This window comes from Peromyscus maniculatus, chromosome 13 (genome assembly GCF_049852395.1).
Source record: "Peromyscus maniculatus bairdii isolate BWxNUB_F1_BW_parent chromosome 13, HU_Pman_BW_mat_3.1, whole genome shotgun sequence".
NCBI classification, from domain to species: Eukaryota; Metazoa; Chordata; class Mammalia; order Rodentia; family Cricetidae; genus Peromyscus; species Peromyscus maniculatus.
The window spans coordinates 7,372,020-7,390,438 of record NC_134864.1 but is presented as its reverse complement, the minus strand read 5'-3'; the positions used below and the strand labels follow the sequence as shown (position 1 = coordinate 7,390,438).

The window sequence follows — 18,419 nt, the reverse complement described above, 5'->3', positions numbered from 1 at the left end:
AAAACCCATGGCTGGTGAGAATCGGAGTCCATACGGAGGACGGTTGGGCGGTGTTCTTCAAAGTTAAGCAGATGCCCACCACACCTCCCAGCCCCTCTCTTCCTAGATATCTACCCAAGAGCAATGAAAGTACCTGCCTAGCCGAAGACACACATATCTGCTCCTGATAACTTTATTTGTAAAAGACACAAACTGAACACAGTCCACCAATACCCTTACCACCAACAGGGTAAACGAAACCTGAGTCCAGTCAGTGGAGTATTACTCTGCAATAAAAAGTAAAGGGCAGACACACAGAAGTGGGGTGCATCTTCAAAGCCAACTGAGCAAAAGGGGGCCTCTGCTGCACGAGCCCACTCCTCTTCAATTCTGCAGAAGACAGAAGGACCTGAGCTGACAGAGTGAACCCAAGCAAGTGGGCAGGCAGAAGGAAGGGCAAGCCACACAGGAACAGAGGGCCATGAGAACAGGCTGCAGTCAACCACGGTTTCGTGGGTATGTCAAAACCCACCAAACTACCCCTGCAGGACGTAAATCACAGCCCTCAAGTCACAGAACTTGACTGCACGCAGAACAAGAAGCGCTGGAGGTGTAAGGCTGAGCCAGTGCCATCCTGCCCTCGTCCACCTTGCAGGTGAGTCCTGCTCCAGCCGGGTAAGGACGCTACGGTGGGACCGGTGGGCCCCTCCACTGTCGGACACCAGTGAGAGGGGAGGGGGTAACATGGTCTCGTCTACTCCTCCCACAGAGGTGGCAGGCCAGGGCACTCCCTACACACGGCCACCTCCACCCGTTACCTCCCTCTCCGAGCTCAGGTGCATCACTTTCATTCGGAGGGCATGGATTTCCACCAGTTATGCTATAATTACAGGTCAGGACTACATCTGTTAAAAAGTGACTTCCGTGGGTAATGGAGGTTGGTCTCAAGCATGAGGACCTGAGTTCTAGTCCCAGCAGCCACTGAAAGGGGGCAGGCACGAGGTATACACTTCATAAACCTAACACTGGGGGAGGAGGGACGGTAGAGACAAACATACATCCCCAGGGCTCGCTGGCCTGTGAGAGACCATCTCAAAATACAAAGTGGACAGCTCCTGAGGCATGACATCCAAGGATGACCTCTGACCTCCATCCATATGCGCGCGCGCGCGCGCGTGCGCGCGCGCGCGCGCACACACACACACACACACACACACACACACACACTAAACTGCTTGCTAGTATCTTCATTATTAACGTCATGGAATGTGTGTGGCTTGAGTTTAAAAGCTATCTTCTCAACTCAGCTGCCAGCCAGGTGAGTTTCAGAGGCACACACAGCATTTGGAAAGCCTCGTTCCTCCCAGATCGCAGAACCTGTAATCCCAAGCAGCCAGCTTGCCATGTGCCTCCTCCTCATGCAACTGAAACCCTCCGTCTCAGCGCTCAGCCCCCACCAAGGCGCTGAGAGAGGAGCCCTGCTGCCTCTGCATAACCTCTGAGCAGCAGCGCAGCCCACAAATCGGAATGCGTGGAGCTGAGGGAAGCAGCCCTTGGCCGAGTCTCAGGCTAGCCTCGTTTGCTTCTGTCTTAGTTCGGCTTCATTCAGACACCACAGCCACTGTGGCTGCTGTCAGCAGTCCTGGGTTCCGATCCTGCCTCGGCCAGTGACTGCCAAGAACACGTGACCTGAAAATGGGGTTCCACCACTTCCACCACGGGATCAACCCAGGTGACAAGGCCCCATCCTTAGATGGGGTCCCACAGAGCGCGCTCAGCAGGCAGTAGACAAAAGGATGAAATGAGAGGAAAGTAAGTAGTACATGAAGTGTTTAATAGAAATTTCGGGAATCCAGAAGCAGGAGCAGCTGTCGGAGATGCCTGCAGGCAATGGTGTCATTTACAAGGCAAAACCAGTCCCTGCTGCTGGAGCAGAGCTGATCCCAGGAGCCAAGCCTGCCCACCCTGGCAGCTGGCCTCTCCCCGGCCCTGCTCTCAAGCCAAGCTCACGCCCTCTCTTCCTGAGAACTGCTCGGGGATTAAACCTGAATGGAAGGAAGCCCTGGGGAGGCACAGGCAGGCAGGCAGGCAGGCGACAGTGTGCACCTTGTCCTGGTTACTGCTCACCTCTGCATGGCACGGCAGACTTGGGCCAGCTGCTTTTTGCAGCGCTCTGCAGATGCATAAATGACAGTACACCACTGCAAATGAGCCCCCAGAGAAAGGAGCCCTGGCCCCTGCAAGCTCAGGGGAGGACGCCAGAGATCTTAACACACAGACGGCAGGGCTTCCAGGAGCCTGGGGCGGGGGTGGAGGGGCTGGTCATCTCCCCTGCCTACCCTAGGCCGCCTTTCCAATGTTCATAAGGAACAAGGGCCAGAATCTGGGCTAACGGACAGGCAATGGGGCCTGTGGCCCTGAGCCCTGGCAGCCCTGCTACAAGCGGTACCCTCTGGAGGCACCTGACCAAGAACAGTTCTGTGACATCACGGTCTGCAGCTTCTCAAAGAAACTCCAACACCTAATGAAAACCTCTAGTTTTACGTTCAGAATAAATAAAGGATGGCTCGGTCTTGTGGCTTAGGTCATATTTTTCAAAAAATGGAACCTTTCAGTTGAATCTGAATCTAACAGGAGTTATGTAACAAGAGCCAAGGTAACAGTAACCATGGAAAAGGGATCCTCCAGACATGTTTCTGGAAAAGTTCACCATGATTAGCTTGACAGGGCATCTTCCTCCAGAACCTGAAGGCAGGTGCTGTTTCAAAAGGCAACACTCGGTTACAGGATGCAGAGTGGTGCCCTCTGACCTGAGCCAGGCCAGTGCTCCACCCAGCGGGGAGAGCGGTACTGCTTCACCCATCCCCTCAGTAGACACCTGCCACAGGTGCAGGGCCAGGCTCCAGGGCCAGCTGAGAGCAAGACAGACGCTGGCCTTGCCCTCACCGAGAGAAGGTGCACACACACACACACACACACACACACACACACACACACAGCGTCAGTTTCCACACCTGATACAATCTTGGTGCACCGGGTCACGTGCAGACACTAATTACTACTTCTAGGGTGTCTCCCCAGCAGACCTGTGCACACACTCAAGTGTCCCAGCAAGATCTTGGGTGTGCACACTAACGACACATGAGTCTCTATCAGCCACATGCCACACACATGACAGGCATACACCGTGTGTGTTCTTCCTTTTTGGACATTACTCTTCTGAGATCACCCCTCCTCGGGACGATGTCTTCTGCGGAGGGGGCCTACGGGAACACTTGGTGAGATAAACCAGAACAGCCCTCTGGCCTCTCTCAATTCCAACCACACCAGGTCAATGTGGTCCTGAGTTTGGGAACAAAGGAGTCATGGATGAGTCATTTCAGGGTCAGGAAGACCCTTCAGACCAACGCTGGAGCAAGGTGCTGTGGCTAACACAAGTAGTCCTAACACCATCAAGTCAGGAAGATCCAAGTTCCAAGCCAGCCTGAGTGACTCGGCCAAGAGCACATACAATAACATACAACTAACAACAAACAATAATAGTACTGGGTGTGACATATGCCTGTAAAACTAGCACTTGGGAGGTAGAGGCAGGAGGACCTACGGGTTTAACATCATCCTCAAGCACTTAGGGAGTCTGAGGCCAGCCTGGGATGCAGGAGACTCTGCCTCAAACAAATAAAATATAAAAATAAAAAGGCTCAAGTCCGAGCCCATGGGTCTTAGACACAGAAATGGAGGCATAGAGTGAGTCCTTCCCTCAAAGGCCCTCTGGCAACTTGGTGTGGTAGAAGCCTATCCCAGATCTGCAGGTCAGCACATCTGTCCCCAGCAGACCACACAGAGCCATCAAGGCTGTGATCCTGAAGGCATCATCAGTTTGCTTCAAGAAATCAGTCATGGCGTTACAGAGACACCTCTGCGCTCTGTGACAGAACTGTCATAAAAGCAGTCCCAGGACACCCCCCAAAGCCACCAAGGTCCAAACATGGGTCTGCCCTTCCACTGTGCATGTGCTTGTGCGTGTGTGTGTGTGTGTGTGTGTGTGTGTGTGTATGCGTGTGAGTGTATGTGAGTGTGTGTGTGTGTGTGTGTGTGTGTGTGTGTTGCTGTTACTTCAGTCAGGCCACAGGCTTCCCTCTGGGCTCATCTGTGAACTGTCCCAGGGTTACCACACACACAAAGAGAAACTGTCCTCCCAAGAGAACGCTACACCCATATCCCCAGAAAAAGGAGACACCCTCTCACTCATCCCCCACCTAACAGGCATCCTGTCTCCACGGTACCTACCCACGCATGTGCACCCTCTGAAGTCCAAGCCGCCGCTGGATCTGTCTTATCACACGTCATCATGGACAAAAACAACGTCCGTTAGGTTGCGCTCTAGGCAGGTGGAGAGAGGAACACAGGCTGGTGCATGGAAAAGCTCGCCCTGTAGCCAATCGGCTCCTCTGCGTGCTTCAGGTTTTCATCTTAAAATGTTGGAGGAAAAGTCTCCCTTAGGACGTGCTGAGTTAGCTATCAAATCGCTTGGTTCAAGCTCACGGGGCCACACAAAGCCACTGTCCAGTGGGAGGCACGACTACTGATAGACAGACCTAGACGGCGCTGGAGAAGGTGCCACGGGAGGGCTCAATCAGTCCGAGGAGCCATGGACTCCAACCACACCCTCGACGGCAAAAGCAAGCCAATGCCTCTGGCCACGGGTGGAAGAGTGTCCTAGCTTCCCACGAAAGTGAGCCTTGTGGCTCTAACTTGGCTTTGTCTGGCTAGGCCACCTACAACCCCCAAATCCTAAGCCTGACAGTCACCTGCATCCTACCAAGAGTGGATGTGGGGTTCTGGAAAAGAAGCCCCAGTTACGACCGCTCCATGTGGCGTTCTGAATCCGGCTGTGTCCACTTCCTGAGCCTGAGGCTGCATCTGAGGGCTCAGTGCCTATCCGCCCTCAGTCCCACCATGCTATAAGCTTTCCAACCTTGGGTCATCCTCCACAGTGGCCACCTCAGCTCACAGCGGGCCAGAAAGAAGCAAGCTCAGGACTACTGTACCTCAAGGCCAGAATTCCATGGATTAAAACCTTTATGTCAACACCTGAGGTTGACAGATGTGTCAAGCAGGCACCATGTGGCCGATAGTTAGTACACTGTACAAAAATCTGATTGGATAGGAGACTTCGGGGGAGGTTATGTCAGATGTCGGTTACGCCCCAGGTGGCCTGTAGAGTCTCAATCCGTTTAAGCACTCCTGGGTCAATTCCGCTCATAGAGATGGGCAACAGTAGCCACACCCACAAGAAACTCGTGTATACCACACCTCAAACATCTGTTTAATAATAATCCACAGCCAGCAGGAGGCTGCACCTCTGCACCTGCCTCCCCAGACTTCCAAGCCCATCCCTGCAGACAGACACGTGTACAAACCCCACATAACCACCAGTGACCTCCCTTCCACCCAGCATTCCACCCAGACCTCACAGCCCCTGCTCCCATGTTACCAGGATAAACCTCAGCCTCCTCACCACCTTCTCCTGTAGCCCAAGGCTCACAGGCACCATTAGGCTGTCCCCCTGACCCAGTTTTTAGAATTGTCTGTTTCCCACCCACCCAGACCCCTGCCTGGTCTCCTACCTCCCCCTTCACTCACACCCCCTCCCACTGCCTACCACCTGAGCAGGGCTACACAGTCCCACCAGCTCTGCCCTGCCCAGTGATCCTGCTCAGCTCCTGGCCTGGGTAGGCCTGGACAGCCCTCTCATGCCCTCCTGCTTCCCAGCTTCTGCGGCCCGACCTCCCCCGACCTCCCCCTCCACAGAAGGAGAGCAATGCTCATCTGCCGGCCCACCAGCCTCAGAGCACAGCCCTGCCTGCGGCAAGCAAGGCCTTTGGATAAAATCTTCCTAGGGCTCCCACATCAGCGTCTTCCCATCCCAAACAAAGTGAGGATGAGGGAGGCCCTCCCACTGCCAGCCCTCAAAATAAATATTTGTCTTTGCGAAGCCACTGGAGAAATTCACACAGCCCTGATCCACGTCCCTGCGTCCTTCCTGGTTGGCCCGGGGCAGTCAGGGCTGTATAAGGGGGGGAGGGGCCACTCCTGGGACAGGGCAGAGAGAACAAAGAAAACAACCCCTTGAGAATCCAGTTGGCAACACTTGGCTTTTCTTTCTTCCTTTGTGACTTAGCTCTAATTGTACAAACAACGGCAACTGAATAGTGTTAATACGCTGTCATCAGGACCACAGACAGCTGGGGCCAGACTCCACGCAGCCAGTTGCCTTTCAAATACCAAGGAGAACATAGTGCTCAACCCCAGGGCAGGGTGCAGAGGGTGAGGGGCCTCCAGACCAACAGCTTGACCACATGCCCCGACTGCCCAACATCCACCCGAGGCCTGGCGGGGCCCACGGGGGCCAAACTCCAGTCCCACCCACAGGGCAGGGCTCCTCACTGCAGAACCGAACGGCTGCACACAGACAGCGTGGTGTTCAGTCAGGGGAGAAAAGTCATCGGGCAACCCCAGAACTGAAAACTTGATGCCCAAGCCGGACAGAAGAGTACCGGCCACTCAGATGGTTAAAGCTGCTGGTGAAGAGGATGACCTCTAGACGGGGAGGCAACAACCTGTCCTCCATCCGGAGTGCCTACAGTGAACCCATTTTTGTCTAGGCGGTGGTGTCCTGACGACTTGTGTGCAGCGTTGGAGGAGGAAGCCAGGGGACCCTACTTCCCTTCCAGCCTGTTCCCAAGTGGGCAAAAGATTCGTCTGAGAGCATGCCCTGCCATGACGGCACCCACGTGCCAGTTGGGGGAACAAGAAACACACGGCACCGCTGAGCCTCCCCCCCCCCCCCACCCATGATCAGTATGCAAAACCTCCCTCCCTATAACTTGGGTGTCCTTGTTATAGGTCAAAACAAGGGGTTCCCAAAAGTGAGGGAGCCTGAAGCTCTGTTCATCCCGCCATTCCCAAGTCCCCAGCAGTGATGAGGCCACTGACTTAGCAAGAGCGGGCAGGGTGCTGGCTCGCAGCAGCCCAGGACCTCTGGTCACTGCCAAAGGCGGGCGGGCAGGCGAGCAGGCTTCCAGGAGCCACCCAGCTCACCTGGCAGAGCTTTAAAAAAACAAATGCACGACAGTTAATACTGACCACCAACCTGACAGGATCTAACTCACAGGAGATGAACCTCCGGGCATGTCTGCCTGAGTTTCTAGATTGGGTTGATTGAGGTGAGAAGACAGGGTAGATGGAGACGACACCATCCTACAGGCTAGGACCCCAGACTAAATAAGAAGGAGAAAGTGAGCTGAGCACCAGCATCCATCTCTCTCTCTCTCTGCTTCCTGACAGTGGTGCAATGTGACGGTGGCCTCACTCCCCTACCGCCGTGCCTTCCTGCTGTAATGGACAGCACCCTTCAACCGGGGGTGATACAGTACACTTGTCCTTCCCCACGACAAATGCAACCACTACAAGTCTCCGGTACCGAGAGTGAGGAGACTCTCGTGAAAACAGAAATAACAACAGTGCTAAGTTCTCTCCAAACATCCTCAGTTAGTGTGCCCACGTTAAGTCAAACTGAAGCGCGTGCATTAAAACCAAACGGTCCTGAAATGACCACTTCCCTTTTAGACTGTGACCTGAGGCGATGGTTAGGAGGTTTGGTGAGGCCTGGCCTAAGCTGTTTTCAGCATGGTCCCATTTGCTAGAGCCTGTTGAATACTGGCATGACAGGAAGTAGACGTCTGTGGACACGGTCAGGAAGTACTTGGAATTCTTCTCCCAGAAGCAAAGTGTCTCCCACCCTTAAAAGCTCCTACCCATGATGCTAATGACAGGCAGCCAGCACGCGCAGCTTTAAGGATGAGACAGTTGCTTGTATAGAAACACTGAACAAACACTCCAACACTGCGGCCCGAAAAAGACAATCCCCACCAAACAGCGTGAGAAGTGTGAAATGTGCAAATGAGCCTGCTTAAACAAAAACCCAATCTGCTCCCAGAGCGTGCAGGGTGGCCACCTGTTCAGGGCTGGTGGAGTCCTGATTACAGAGGAAGAAACAATACCAGGGAGATGACAGACCCCTCTTGGGTCCTGGTCCCCACCCTCAAGCCTATATTTAGGCTGCTATCTATGGAAAATGTCCCGACCCTGCACACAAACAAACTGTTTGCCTGGTTATTCAAAGGCTCCATTAACAACCTCTCCTGTCCACGTGACATTGCTCTCCTCCCTCCCTGGTCCCAGAGGCAACCCCGATGCCCCTCTGGCCGCTGGCCTTGGTCAGCTGGGAGCAGAGAACATAGAAAGGTGAAGAGACTGCACCTGAAAGACTACACTGGCCCTGGCCATGGGCATCTCCGATCTCAGGAAGGCACATGCCTGGGTCCAGGTTCCAGAGCACTGGACAAGGGAGACCAAAAATTTCTCCCACCCCCTCAGAGGCCAGGACTCCCTGCCACACCACACAAAGCCTTTCTTCTCCAATCCCAGAACAAAAATAACAGATGCTGCCGAGATTGGAGATTAACATCTGCAGAGTGCATTTTCTCTCTCAGGGAAAGGTACTCAACAAAGAGAAGGAATTATGTAGCTAAGCGCCAGATCAGAACCCCAAACTTGGGCTTAAAATAACTAAGCCTCATCCGGCTTTTCCAGACTCAATCACTTAGGCTGGGGATGCAAAGGTCCCTGAGTGTCAGGAAGGGGGCCCTCGAGGGGACGAGGGTCTGTGTGAGTGCTGGAACCATGAAACAAAACCAACAGAGAGGGGACTAGCAGGTACAAGCGACCTGATGGGGGAAATGGGAAAAAGAAAGGCTCTAATTAGGGAGAAGGGGGGAGGGGACTAAACACAGAGAGGAAGGGGTTAAAACTATAGTGAGGATGTCTGAAAAAGTCCTAAGGAATCACACACTATTCTCTATCTAAAAATACCTATCATAAGCCGGGCGGTGGTGGCGCACGCCTTTAATCCCAGCACTCGGGAGGCAGAGGCAGGCGGATCTCTGTGAGTTCGAGGCCAGCCTGGACTACCAAGTGAGTTCCAGGAAAGGCGCAAAGCTACACAGAGAAACCCTGTCTCGAAAAACCAAAAAAAAAAAAAAAAAAATACCTATCATATATGCAAGTCAGTGTATAAACATACATAGTTTAAATGAAATTTTCCCACCTGGGCTGACAATTCTCCCTCCAAAAGCCACAGAGCAGCTACCAAAAACTCCCACACCAGACGTGACAGCCTTAGACATGACAGCCACTCCTGTGAGCTCTTGTCCAGGATTCTCCACCAGACTCTCACAGCAGTGCAGGCCCTGCTCTTGCCCTTGGCTGCTCCCCAGAGGTGGAAGGAAAATGCCATTTGCTGAAGACATCCGTGCACTTCAGATACAGGACTAAGAGGACCCAAGTGAAAGCCTCCTCCTCTAGGACTAGCTTACAGTACCAGAAGGCACCATGCAAGCTTCCAATGGAGGGAAGGAACCGAACGCCCTACCCAGTGATGGTACCTATGACTGCGCAACAAGAAACCGTGCCAGTGACCCAGGGCTAGGAAGGAGGAGGAGAACTTACAACCACCACTCTGCTAAACCAGCACAAGGCTAACTAGTTCTGAAGATTTACCCTCATACCCACAGGTCAGTGCAGTCCTCACCCCTCATCAAGGAAAGTCCTCTTTGCAACAGAGACCATTACAGAAAACAATCATCAACCAAACTTCAGAGTTGTGGAGCCAGTCACAACTGACACGCAATCCACAACATAACTCCTGGACCTAAGACTCGGAGAGCTTTGCGGGGCGCAGGGGCAAGGGTGTGTGTGTGGAAAGACTGTAAGAGCCAGAAGAACAAGAAGTGTGCTGTGAGGTGGTGTCTTCTAGGAGCGTCTCGCCAGCGTGGCTTCCTGCACATGACTTGAACACAGATGACACCAGGAGACATGCTAACGTGAAAGAGAGAAAGTTCAGAGGCCTCAACCCTGGACAAAAAAGAAAAAAGGAAAAACTACAGGCAACTAGGAAATGCTGAGTGTGGGAGAAACAGTCTCCCCAGGAAAGAGGCCCCCAATGTGTGACCCAATACCAAATGGCCAGCCCTGAAATCATATACGTATGTGTAACATTATACAGGCTAGGCAGGGTGTATTTATGTATTCGGGAATACACACACACACACCAACAATAAAAGAGGCCATGAATCTGAAAGAGTCGGGGTAGAAGTAAGATGGGAGGGTTTGGGGGGAGGAAAGAGAAGTGAGAAATGAAAAAATATGCATAATCTCAATTTTTTAAAATTACTTTAAGAAAACAATAAACAGCCGGGCAGTGGTAGCACACACCTTTAATCCCAGCACTCAAGAGGCAGAGGCAGGTGGATCTCTGAATTAGAGGCCAGCCTGGGCTACAGAGTGAGTTCCAGAACAGCCAGGGCTACACAGAGAAACCCTGTCTCAAAAACCCAAACAACAAAGGAAGCATCCAGGGAGCTGCAGGCAGCCAGGGAAGGAGTGATGTGAAGCAGGGGACCTGTGGGCAGCAAAGCCAAGGTCTGGGTGGGTAAAAACAGAGGTGCTGGCAATGGGGCCCTGGGTCTTCTTGTGTCCCTGCGGCTGCGGGACCTGTCTCTCTGCCCAAGCCACTTCCTCCAGGCTCCTCTGGGGTTCTCTGAGCTGCGGATAACATGCAGCACCTCTTTCACAGATGCTCTCAACTGCTGGGAAATCGAGGTGACACAATGTATCATCTACAAGTTACCCTAAGAAGCAAAGATTGACGAACCCCATCTAAACATGCATGAGGCTGTGCTCCAAAAGCCAGGGGAAGAAGTCCCCAGAACCACAGCCTGGGACTTAGAAGAAATGAGGCACCGGGGGTTCCACTTCCCACTGGACCCTCATCTAGGCCTACTGTCCCCCCTGACTCCAGAACTCCACACTCAGACGTTGCTCACTCCTTCTATGATCATCACAGCGACAAGGTGGAATTGCACTTGAAACCATTCAAACTGGCTTCCAGTCCTTCATCATTGTTCAAACTTTTTGACACTGCCAACTTCCTGAGGAACTGGTGGGGACCCCACCGCCAGCTATGAACACTGCAGGCCCGAGCAAGTGTCCTCCCTCTCTTCTCTTCTACACAACGGGGTCCCTGGACTACAGACCCTCTTAGAAATGCAGGTTCCCAGGGCCACTCCGGCCCCACAGAACCAGGAAGCTGCCATCTGTTTCTGCAAGCTCTCGACATCATTTGCTTACACACTCAAATTTGAGAACCACTGCTGAGTGACACTCGGTGCTCCATGACATCAGTGACACAGCCTGTCACTCACTGATCCCTCTGGGCCACGGTGATTCTCTGAATGCAACCGGCTCCTGTCAGAAAGAAGCACCAACCTTTGCAGACCACCGATTTAGAAATGCCGCCGAAACCAAGCTTCTTGTTCCCCTGTCTTCAAACAGTAAAGAAAACAGCATGATGTTTTGGTCCCATGAAACTAATGATCTATAGATCCAAAAGCTGCCCAGCCCCAACTTCTATACTCTGGATACAGGTTTCACTGCTGCAGGATAACCCAGTTCACACCCCCAATGAGGCAAAAAGGACCCGTGCCTGGGAGGAAAGGGTTGCCCAATGCCAAGTCCGGGGCATTCTCCAAGTGTGGATACCACCCCATCAAAGTACTGAGGACTCAAATGTGAGTGAGGGCTGAATTCTCCGGGCTGGCAGGAGGGCAGGAGCTGAGCCAAGGGCCACCAGACACAGAGCAGGGGGACCTTAACTCCAGTGAGGCAAGGCTGGCTGTGAGCAGCCCTGACCTGGACCAGGCCCCATGGCAGCTCTGAGAAGGAGCATCCGTGACATACCTAAAAGCCACCAGATTGGGAGGACTCCAGTGCCGGCTGGGCATGAGGTTTCAATGGGAAGCAGCACCTGGCCGACAGGGCAGTTTCCAAAGGAGGTGGTGAAAGCGCCACCCCGGATGAACCCTGAACTATTACCAGCACCACAGACAACGTCCAAGGAAAAGGACACCCACCCATGGCAGTGGGGAGAAACGTTTTTCCCTAAACATACACACCTGCAGTAAGCAGACTAAACAAACGCTTGCCAAGTTGACTGTATTAAGCAACTCTATGGAGAACAAGACGCCTTGGTTACTTGGGGCATCCCCGAACCTGTCTCTTCCTAGGTCAAGGGTACAACGTCTCAAAGGCCCAGACAAAGGGCTATGGGAATTACACATAGCAGGAGCTCTCCATTCTACCTCACACAGGGAGGTTTGGCCCAGGCTGCTCCTCTCTCCCAGCTAACTTTTCTGCACTTCCTGGGTTGAAAGGTATGTTGCAAAACAGTTTCCTCTGAAATGGAAACATCCCATCCTACAGGTAAACATTTTAAACCGGAAGGTGAACAACTCAAAACAGCTCCAGGAAGTCCCTGAAACTGACCAGATTCACTAAGCCCCTCCCTGGAAGAGGTTTAGACCAAAGGAGTCACTCTGGAAGGACACTCCAACCTGCTGAGCTGCCTGCAGGCTGTGCAGTGTGCTCTGGGTCCCCAACTTCTGTGAGCTGCCACCCACACTATGGTGGGCTTTGGTGATGCAGCTGCCAGAGTCATTTCTGCTCCTGTAAGTCACCCCTATAAAAGTTTGGTCATATCTGTCTGTCAGTCTGTCATGAGCTCCCTTTCCAAGGTGAGTGTGTTGTATCTCCTCAGGGAAAGTTTTGCCACACAACAGGGTGGTAGCCATGTTTTGGGATTACCTCTCGGTGAACTAACATAATACAGCTTAAGTACTCAGCACCCCACTGGGCACAAATGTTCAACAACACAGTTGCATCATGGGACTGAGCAGACTCCCTGCCATCTTTCAAGGTTCCCCAAATGCTCAGGCTTAGATGCTACGGAAGAGCCATCAAATGTCCACATATGCGCGTACGCTTAAGAGGACCATGGAAGGCTCATGCCCTCCCTCCCATAGTCCTCCTGTGGAGGATCAAGGTAGAAGATAGGGGTCTACAGATCAGCCACCTAGTAATGACAGCAGCATGAACACTAGTTGAGGACATGGGGTCTCAACTTCAGGGACTGGCTGACTTCCCCAGCAGTGCCTGAGAAGCTCAGAAACAAGCATACTGCTGAGCTGAATGAGCGAGCACTAGGCAAGCACATGGATCCTGGCTCTGCTGCTGGCAAGCTGAGTTCCAGTGTGTGACTGCTAATAGAGGTTTGAGCCTTAAAAGAACGACCAGCTTTATTTAACAAGAGGCAGTTGGCTGGTGCGCTTCAATCCCTCCACCCCAGACAGTGTCTTTGACGAGCCGGAGAAGAAGCTGACACAGGAGCTTGAGCAGAGGTGAGGTAGGTCCCAGGCTCACTTCTGAGCATGGGATGGCACATGCTACATCCCACAGCGGGCCGTGCCCCTGCACCACACCCCAGAAATCTGCTGGGCTCAATGTGAAACCAACCATTAATGTTTCCTTATATCCCACAGATTCAGGAGTCAAGAAGATTCTCAGAGTAAGAAATAAAGATTAAAGAAAAGTTTTAAAAAACAAACAAAAACCAAGGGAATGTTTTTCAACAAGGTTGAGGAGGGAAGGCACATGGATCCCAAACCTACAGACAGTATCCCCAACACACTGTTTTGGGAATTTCAGTGGGCTCTTGCAACTAAATAAAATACATCTTGTCCATCTTTAAAAGAGATTTTCCAACAAGGTCAAAATTGACTCACTGTGACATGAGCAGCAACCAAAGCATCCTCCTCTTTCCCAAGGTCGTCCCTCACCCCAAGAGCAAAAATTCATGGAGGTGCCAGAAAACAGCGCGGTTTTAAACACACTACGGCAGAGCCAGATGCTGGCGTGCAATGTCAACACAGAAACCGTATCTTCAAAAGTCCACCTAAACTGGAAAGGGCTCCTGTTATAACAACCCAAAGGCCTTGATAGGGGGAGCACATGGGAGAAAGGTCTGACTAGATAGCTTTGGAAATGACAGGTTTGGTTTTGTGAGGCAAGTGGGTTTTTTTTAATATTCACAATGATATGCATATCCTTTCCTGAAAGATTCACATTTTGCAGTCTCTTGTGCTCATTCCTAGTCACATAGAGATCCAGGTCTGCCTCTGACAGATGAGGTTTCACCTCAGTTAATGTGGTGGTCCAGCACCAGTCATGGTTTCTCGTGGCATCTTGTACCCACAAGGCAATTCCTTCCCAGCTCCCTATCAGTGAATTTGGTTTTGTTTAACCTTTTTTTCTTAAAATTTATTTTACTGTGTGTGTGTGTGTGTCTCTATATCTGTGTCTGCATATACCTGCAGACGCCAAAAGAGGGTATCAGATCCCCCTGGGGCTGGAGTTACAGGCACCCACCTGACATGGGTACTGAAAACTGAACTTAGCTCCTGCTCTCGGAAGAGCGACAATGCTCTTAACCACTGATCTATCTGTCCACCCCACCCCCCAAGAGTTACTGATCAGTGGGAAACCACAGACATCCCTGAAACAGACCCTCCTCACAGGCTACTACCATCACTCTTAGTTAATTCTTAGACTTTGATAGTAAGACCCTGCTGCTGAAGACACCATATACTTAAGTCATAGGACATGGAAAAAAAAAAAAAAAAACAAGCTGGTATTGACCTTGGAGTTGCATCCTCACTAGCTAGCTTTCATAGTGCTGGACGGTTCTATTTATGCTACCGAGGGTGAAAAGTATTTGACAAATTTAGCCAGCTATGAATCCCACACGCTACAACAATGACTGACCCAGGGAGACATATCCACTGGCACAGAGCAAGACACGCATTAGTGGCACAGACGCTATGGGAGTAACCAACCGCTTTCTGGTTGGAAATAAATTCTGTACCTCGAGACACACTCTGTGCCTGGTACTGTAAACAGGCCCCAAAACTCACAACCAGCCGGCTATCGGCCCCAGAGGAGAACCTAAGTTAAACAGACATAGTTAACAAACTGCCCCCTAAATTAATCTTTATACCCATAGATTAGTGCAGCTCTCAGGCCTCATCAGAGAAGCTTCTTTCTGCAATAGATGGAGATTAGTAGAGACCCACAGCAGGTCCGTGTGCAGAGAATAAGAGACTGGGAGTGCTCAGCTCCAAATGGAACATCTGTATAACACTCCCTCCCTCCCCACAAGGCTCGGGAATCATTGCAGCGGAGGGGTCAGAAAGACTGCAGTGGATGTTTGCAGGGAAACAGTGTTTGCGGGACGTGACAGCATCGCTGCACGTGACCAAGTGGCAGCCGTGACAGCACACACAACACCAAGCCTGCCAAAGTCCCAGCATGGCTGGGGAGGGCGTCATGAAGTCCCAACCCTAGCTTAGAGCTCCTGGCACCTAATGACTGCTATGGAAAGATAGAGTCAGTTTTCTTCAGGGATGTAGCCCCTAAAAAAGCAATCCATGCTCCAGTGGGCAGTCCCACACCCGTGTACATACACATCCGTGTACATACACACACGTGTACATACACATCCATGTACATACACACACACACACACACACACACACACACACACACACACGTGTACATACAGACAGCACTAAATGGACTCAGTGTGCTTTTAAAGAGAGAGTAAGAAAGCACATGAAGTGACTGGGAGGTAGAGTTGATCAAAATGCATTATATGCATATGTGATATTCTCAATAAAAAATACTCTCTTCTCACTCAAGCATATCATGCTATCACAACTCAGCAACCCTCTCCCATGCCAAACAAGAATGGAGCAATGTAAGACCTGCCCATATCTTAACACTGACATGGAAAGACCATTCCATTTTAACAAATGAATTGGGATTTAATTAGAAGAGGCAGGATGAGGTCCTGAAAGAGTGATGCTTTGGGAAGCCAGAAACCCAGGGCCTAAATCACTCCTTAGTTCAGAGGTGCCTTTGAACAACTTCCCTCAAATGTTCAGGGGTCATCACCCTCCCATACCTCCACCCCCTCCTCTGTAAGACAGGGCCATTGTGAAGACCAAAACATGTGTGCTCAAGTTCTCCACACATGAGCAGTGTACCACGGTAGATAACGGCAGGAAGAACAGGGGCAGATACGAAAGCTTCTCCAGTCTCGCTGAATTTACTACAGTCCTGGCATAATACAGGCATTCCTAGTCCTAACAAAAATGATAGCATTATCGAAGTCTCCAGCAGGATCCATCCATCAGTGTAAGTTTTACTGAGAATGACAAAGGTTATAGCCAAAAAGGAGCTTGATAGCATCTGTGATCAAGAAAGGATCACTGTGGAAGAACAATTAAAAAAAGAAATAAAGAAATGCAACCACATCCTCCTGCTAGAAGTCCAAAACCCCAGAGTGCAGCTTTAAGAATGGGAAATGAGTCACACCCAGCTGGAGGCCTTCCTCTCCTCGGGAGCAAGGAGCTCCAGTCAGGTGCATTCCATCTCAGGCACCAGCTTTCAGAGGGTTTCATCAGACTTCTGTATATGCAGCCACAGAGCTGAGCAGAGTCAACTGAGAGGAACATGGGCACTTCCAGCACTTTCCGACAGGGACCCAGACCATGCTCGACATCTCCTCACCATCAACTGAGGGGTGAAGTGGGGGGGGGGGGCGGTGCCCATCCTCAACACCATAAGACTCCAATCCACATCCCTGTGGCTCTTCATGAGTCTGGAAGCATCTGAAGTCGCCACAAGCAACCATGAACAACACTCAGGGTGCCCTGGTGCATTGAGAGCCAGTCCTCCCAAGGACAGAACTTGCTGGGACCCTCCCCTGGAATTATAATAGATCCTGTGGATAGTGAGTCAGTCTCCCAGCCTGCCTGGGATGTGGTTCAAGTACTTGAGGCTGCCAAATGCCAAGGGGATCAGCAACACAGCGTTCACCTTCTCCACCCTAGCAGCCAAGTTTTAAACCCAAACACTTCAGGGTTAGAAGTTCAGACCGCACAGGAGCCAAGCTTTCCTGGGGGCTGAAGCCTTATGTGGTGGGGTGGGGGGGGGAGCAGTACCTGCACCTGTTTTGAACACACTCCTGCTGGACTTGGAAGGCTCCCATGCTGCTCAACAGAGGGCTCACCAGCCTTTGGCAGGCACAGCATTATACTAGGACAAGCCACCTGCAGGCCTTTTGATGTCACTGGCCAACAGCAACTCAAGAAGGCAGGCTGCTAATCCCCTGGCTGGACTATGAGACCACGTTACCCACTTGGATACCACCTGCTCCCCTAAGGTAAGTGAAGGCAGGCCCAGAGACACAAAACAAGCCAACAGATCAGGCACCTAGTAGCAGGGAAAGAGGAGCCAGCCATGTGTGGTCCAAAGAGAACACAAACCAGGGCAAAGCAGCCAGCTCCATCCTCGCCTGCAGGGATACGGCCCTGTCTGACCCCGGGGGTCAGGACAGTGTTCGGCACACCCAGGCTTACAGGCAGCAGGATCATCCACTTTTTCTCCTCCTCTTGGGTGGCTCCCAAGTGGCAGGTGTATTATAAAAGTGCCCCCTTTAGCAAGAGAGTGTGGAGGTGTCCTGCCTCCCTAGAAGGGAATAATTTGACCCAGGACTTTGGTTTAAAACGCCGAGCGTTTGCACACAGGCAGGCAGACCTGCACTTGGACATGCTGCTGCCTGGGTCCCACTGGCTCCCTACATGCTCCAACTCCAAATGTCTCTCCTGTATCCGCGGACTGGGAAAAACGACAGCCATGAAGCAACTGAACAGGCTGGCCAGCACAGCACCCCCAGCAGCGGCGCTTCCAAAACACATCTTCAACGTCCATGCAAGACGCTCAGGCCCAGCCTGATAACCTGTCACGGATCGAGTGGCGCCATCCCAGGCAGCTGCCCCCAGGCGTCGGCTGGGCCCGGACGGGACATGCGGGCGGCCCAGTACGCAGCGGCACCGAGCCACTTTCTCACAGGAGAGACTCTATTGTCCATTATCCAATGAACACTGATGATCCATCTTCCCTGGCAGGCTGGCTGCACCGCCGGCCTTGCGGGGCAAGAGGCACCGCAGTGCTCTCTCGGCTGGGCAGCCGCGTGTGTACACACGCACGAACACACGCGCGCACACACCCCGCCGCGCCAGGGGCGCCCGCTCCCCCGTGCTTTCCAGAAGCCCCGGGGCGGCCTGGCCCTCACCTTCGATGGCGATGACGTGCTCCCGGATCTGGTTCTGCAGCACCGGCTCCTCCACGCGCTCCAGCAGCTCGTAGATGGAGTAGATGTTGGGGTGGACCGACTCGAAGCGCTGGATCTCGGCCCGGATGGCAGCCGAGTTGGCCAGCTGCTGCTGGTAGTTCATGGTGCAGGCGCGGCGCCCAGAGCCGCGCGCCCCCCGTCGCCGCCGCCCGGCGCCCCGGAGCCCGCGGGCCACCGAGACCCGGGGCGCCGCAGCCCCCGGGGAGCACGGAGCCGGGGAGGCGCA

The 18,419-nt window shown here is 52.5% G+C and overlaps 1 protein-coding gene across 9 annotated transcripts in view; it reads right to left on the bottom strand.

The window, feature by feature from the left end:
* The window catches only part of Agap1 (ArfGAP with GTPase domain, ankyrin repeat and PH domain 1), a 467,544-nt gene extending 449,125 nt beyond the window's left edge, over nucleotides 1–18,419 (bottom strand). For 3 of the 9 annotated variants that reach the window (XM_076549565.1, XM_076549568.1, XM_076549567.1), the window contains exon 1: nucleotides 18,134–18,415. In XM_076549565.1, coding sequence (XP_076405680.1) covers nucleotides 18,134–18,296 — 163 coding nt within the window. In that variant the 5' untranslated portion in view covers nucleotides 18,297–18,415. Of the gene's footprint in view, nucleotides 1–18,133 lie in introns of all 9 variants that reach the window. The other 6 variants (XM_016007105.3, XM_076549566.1, XM_006988650.4 and 3 more) reach the window with 4 other exon arrangements.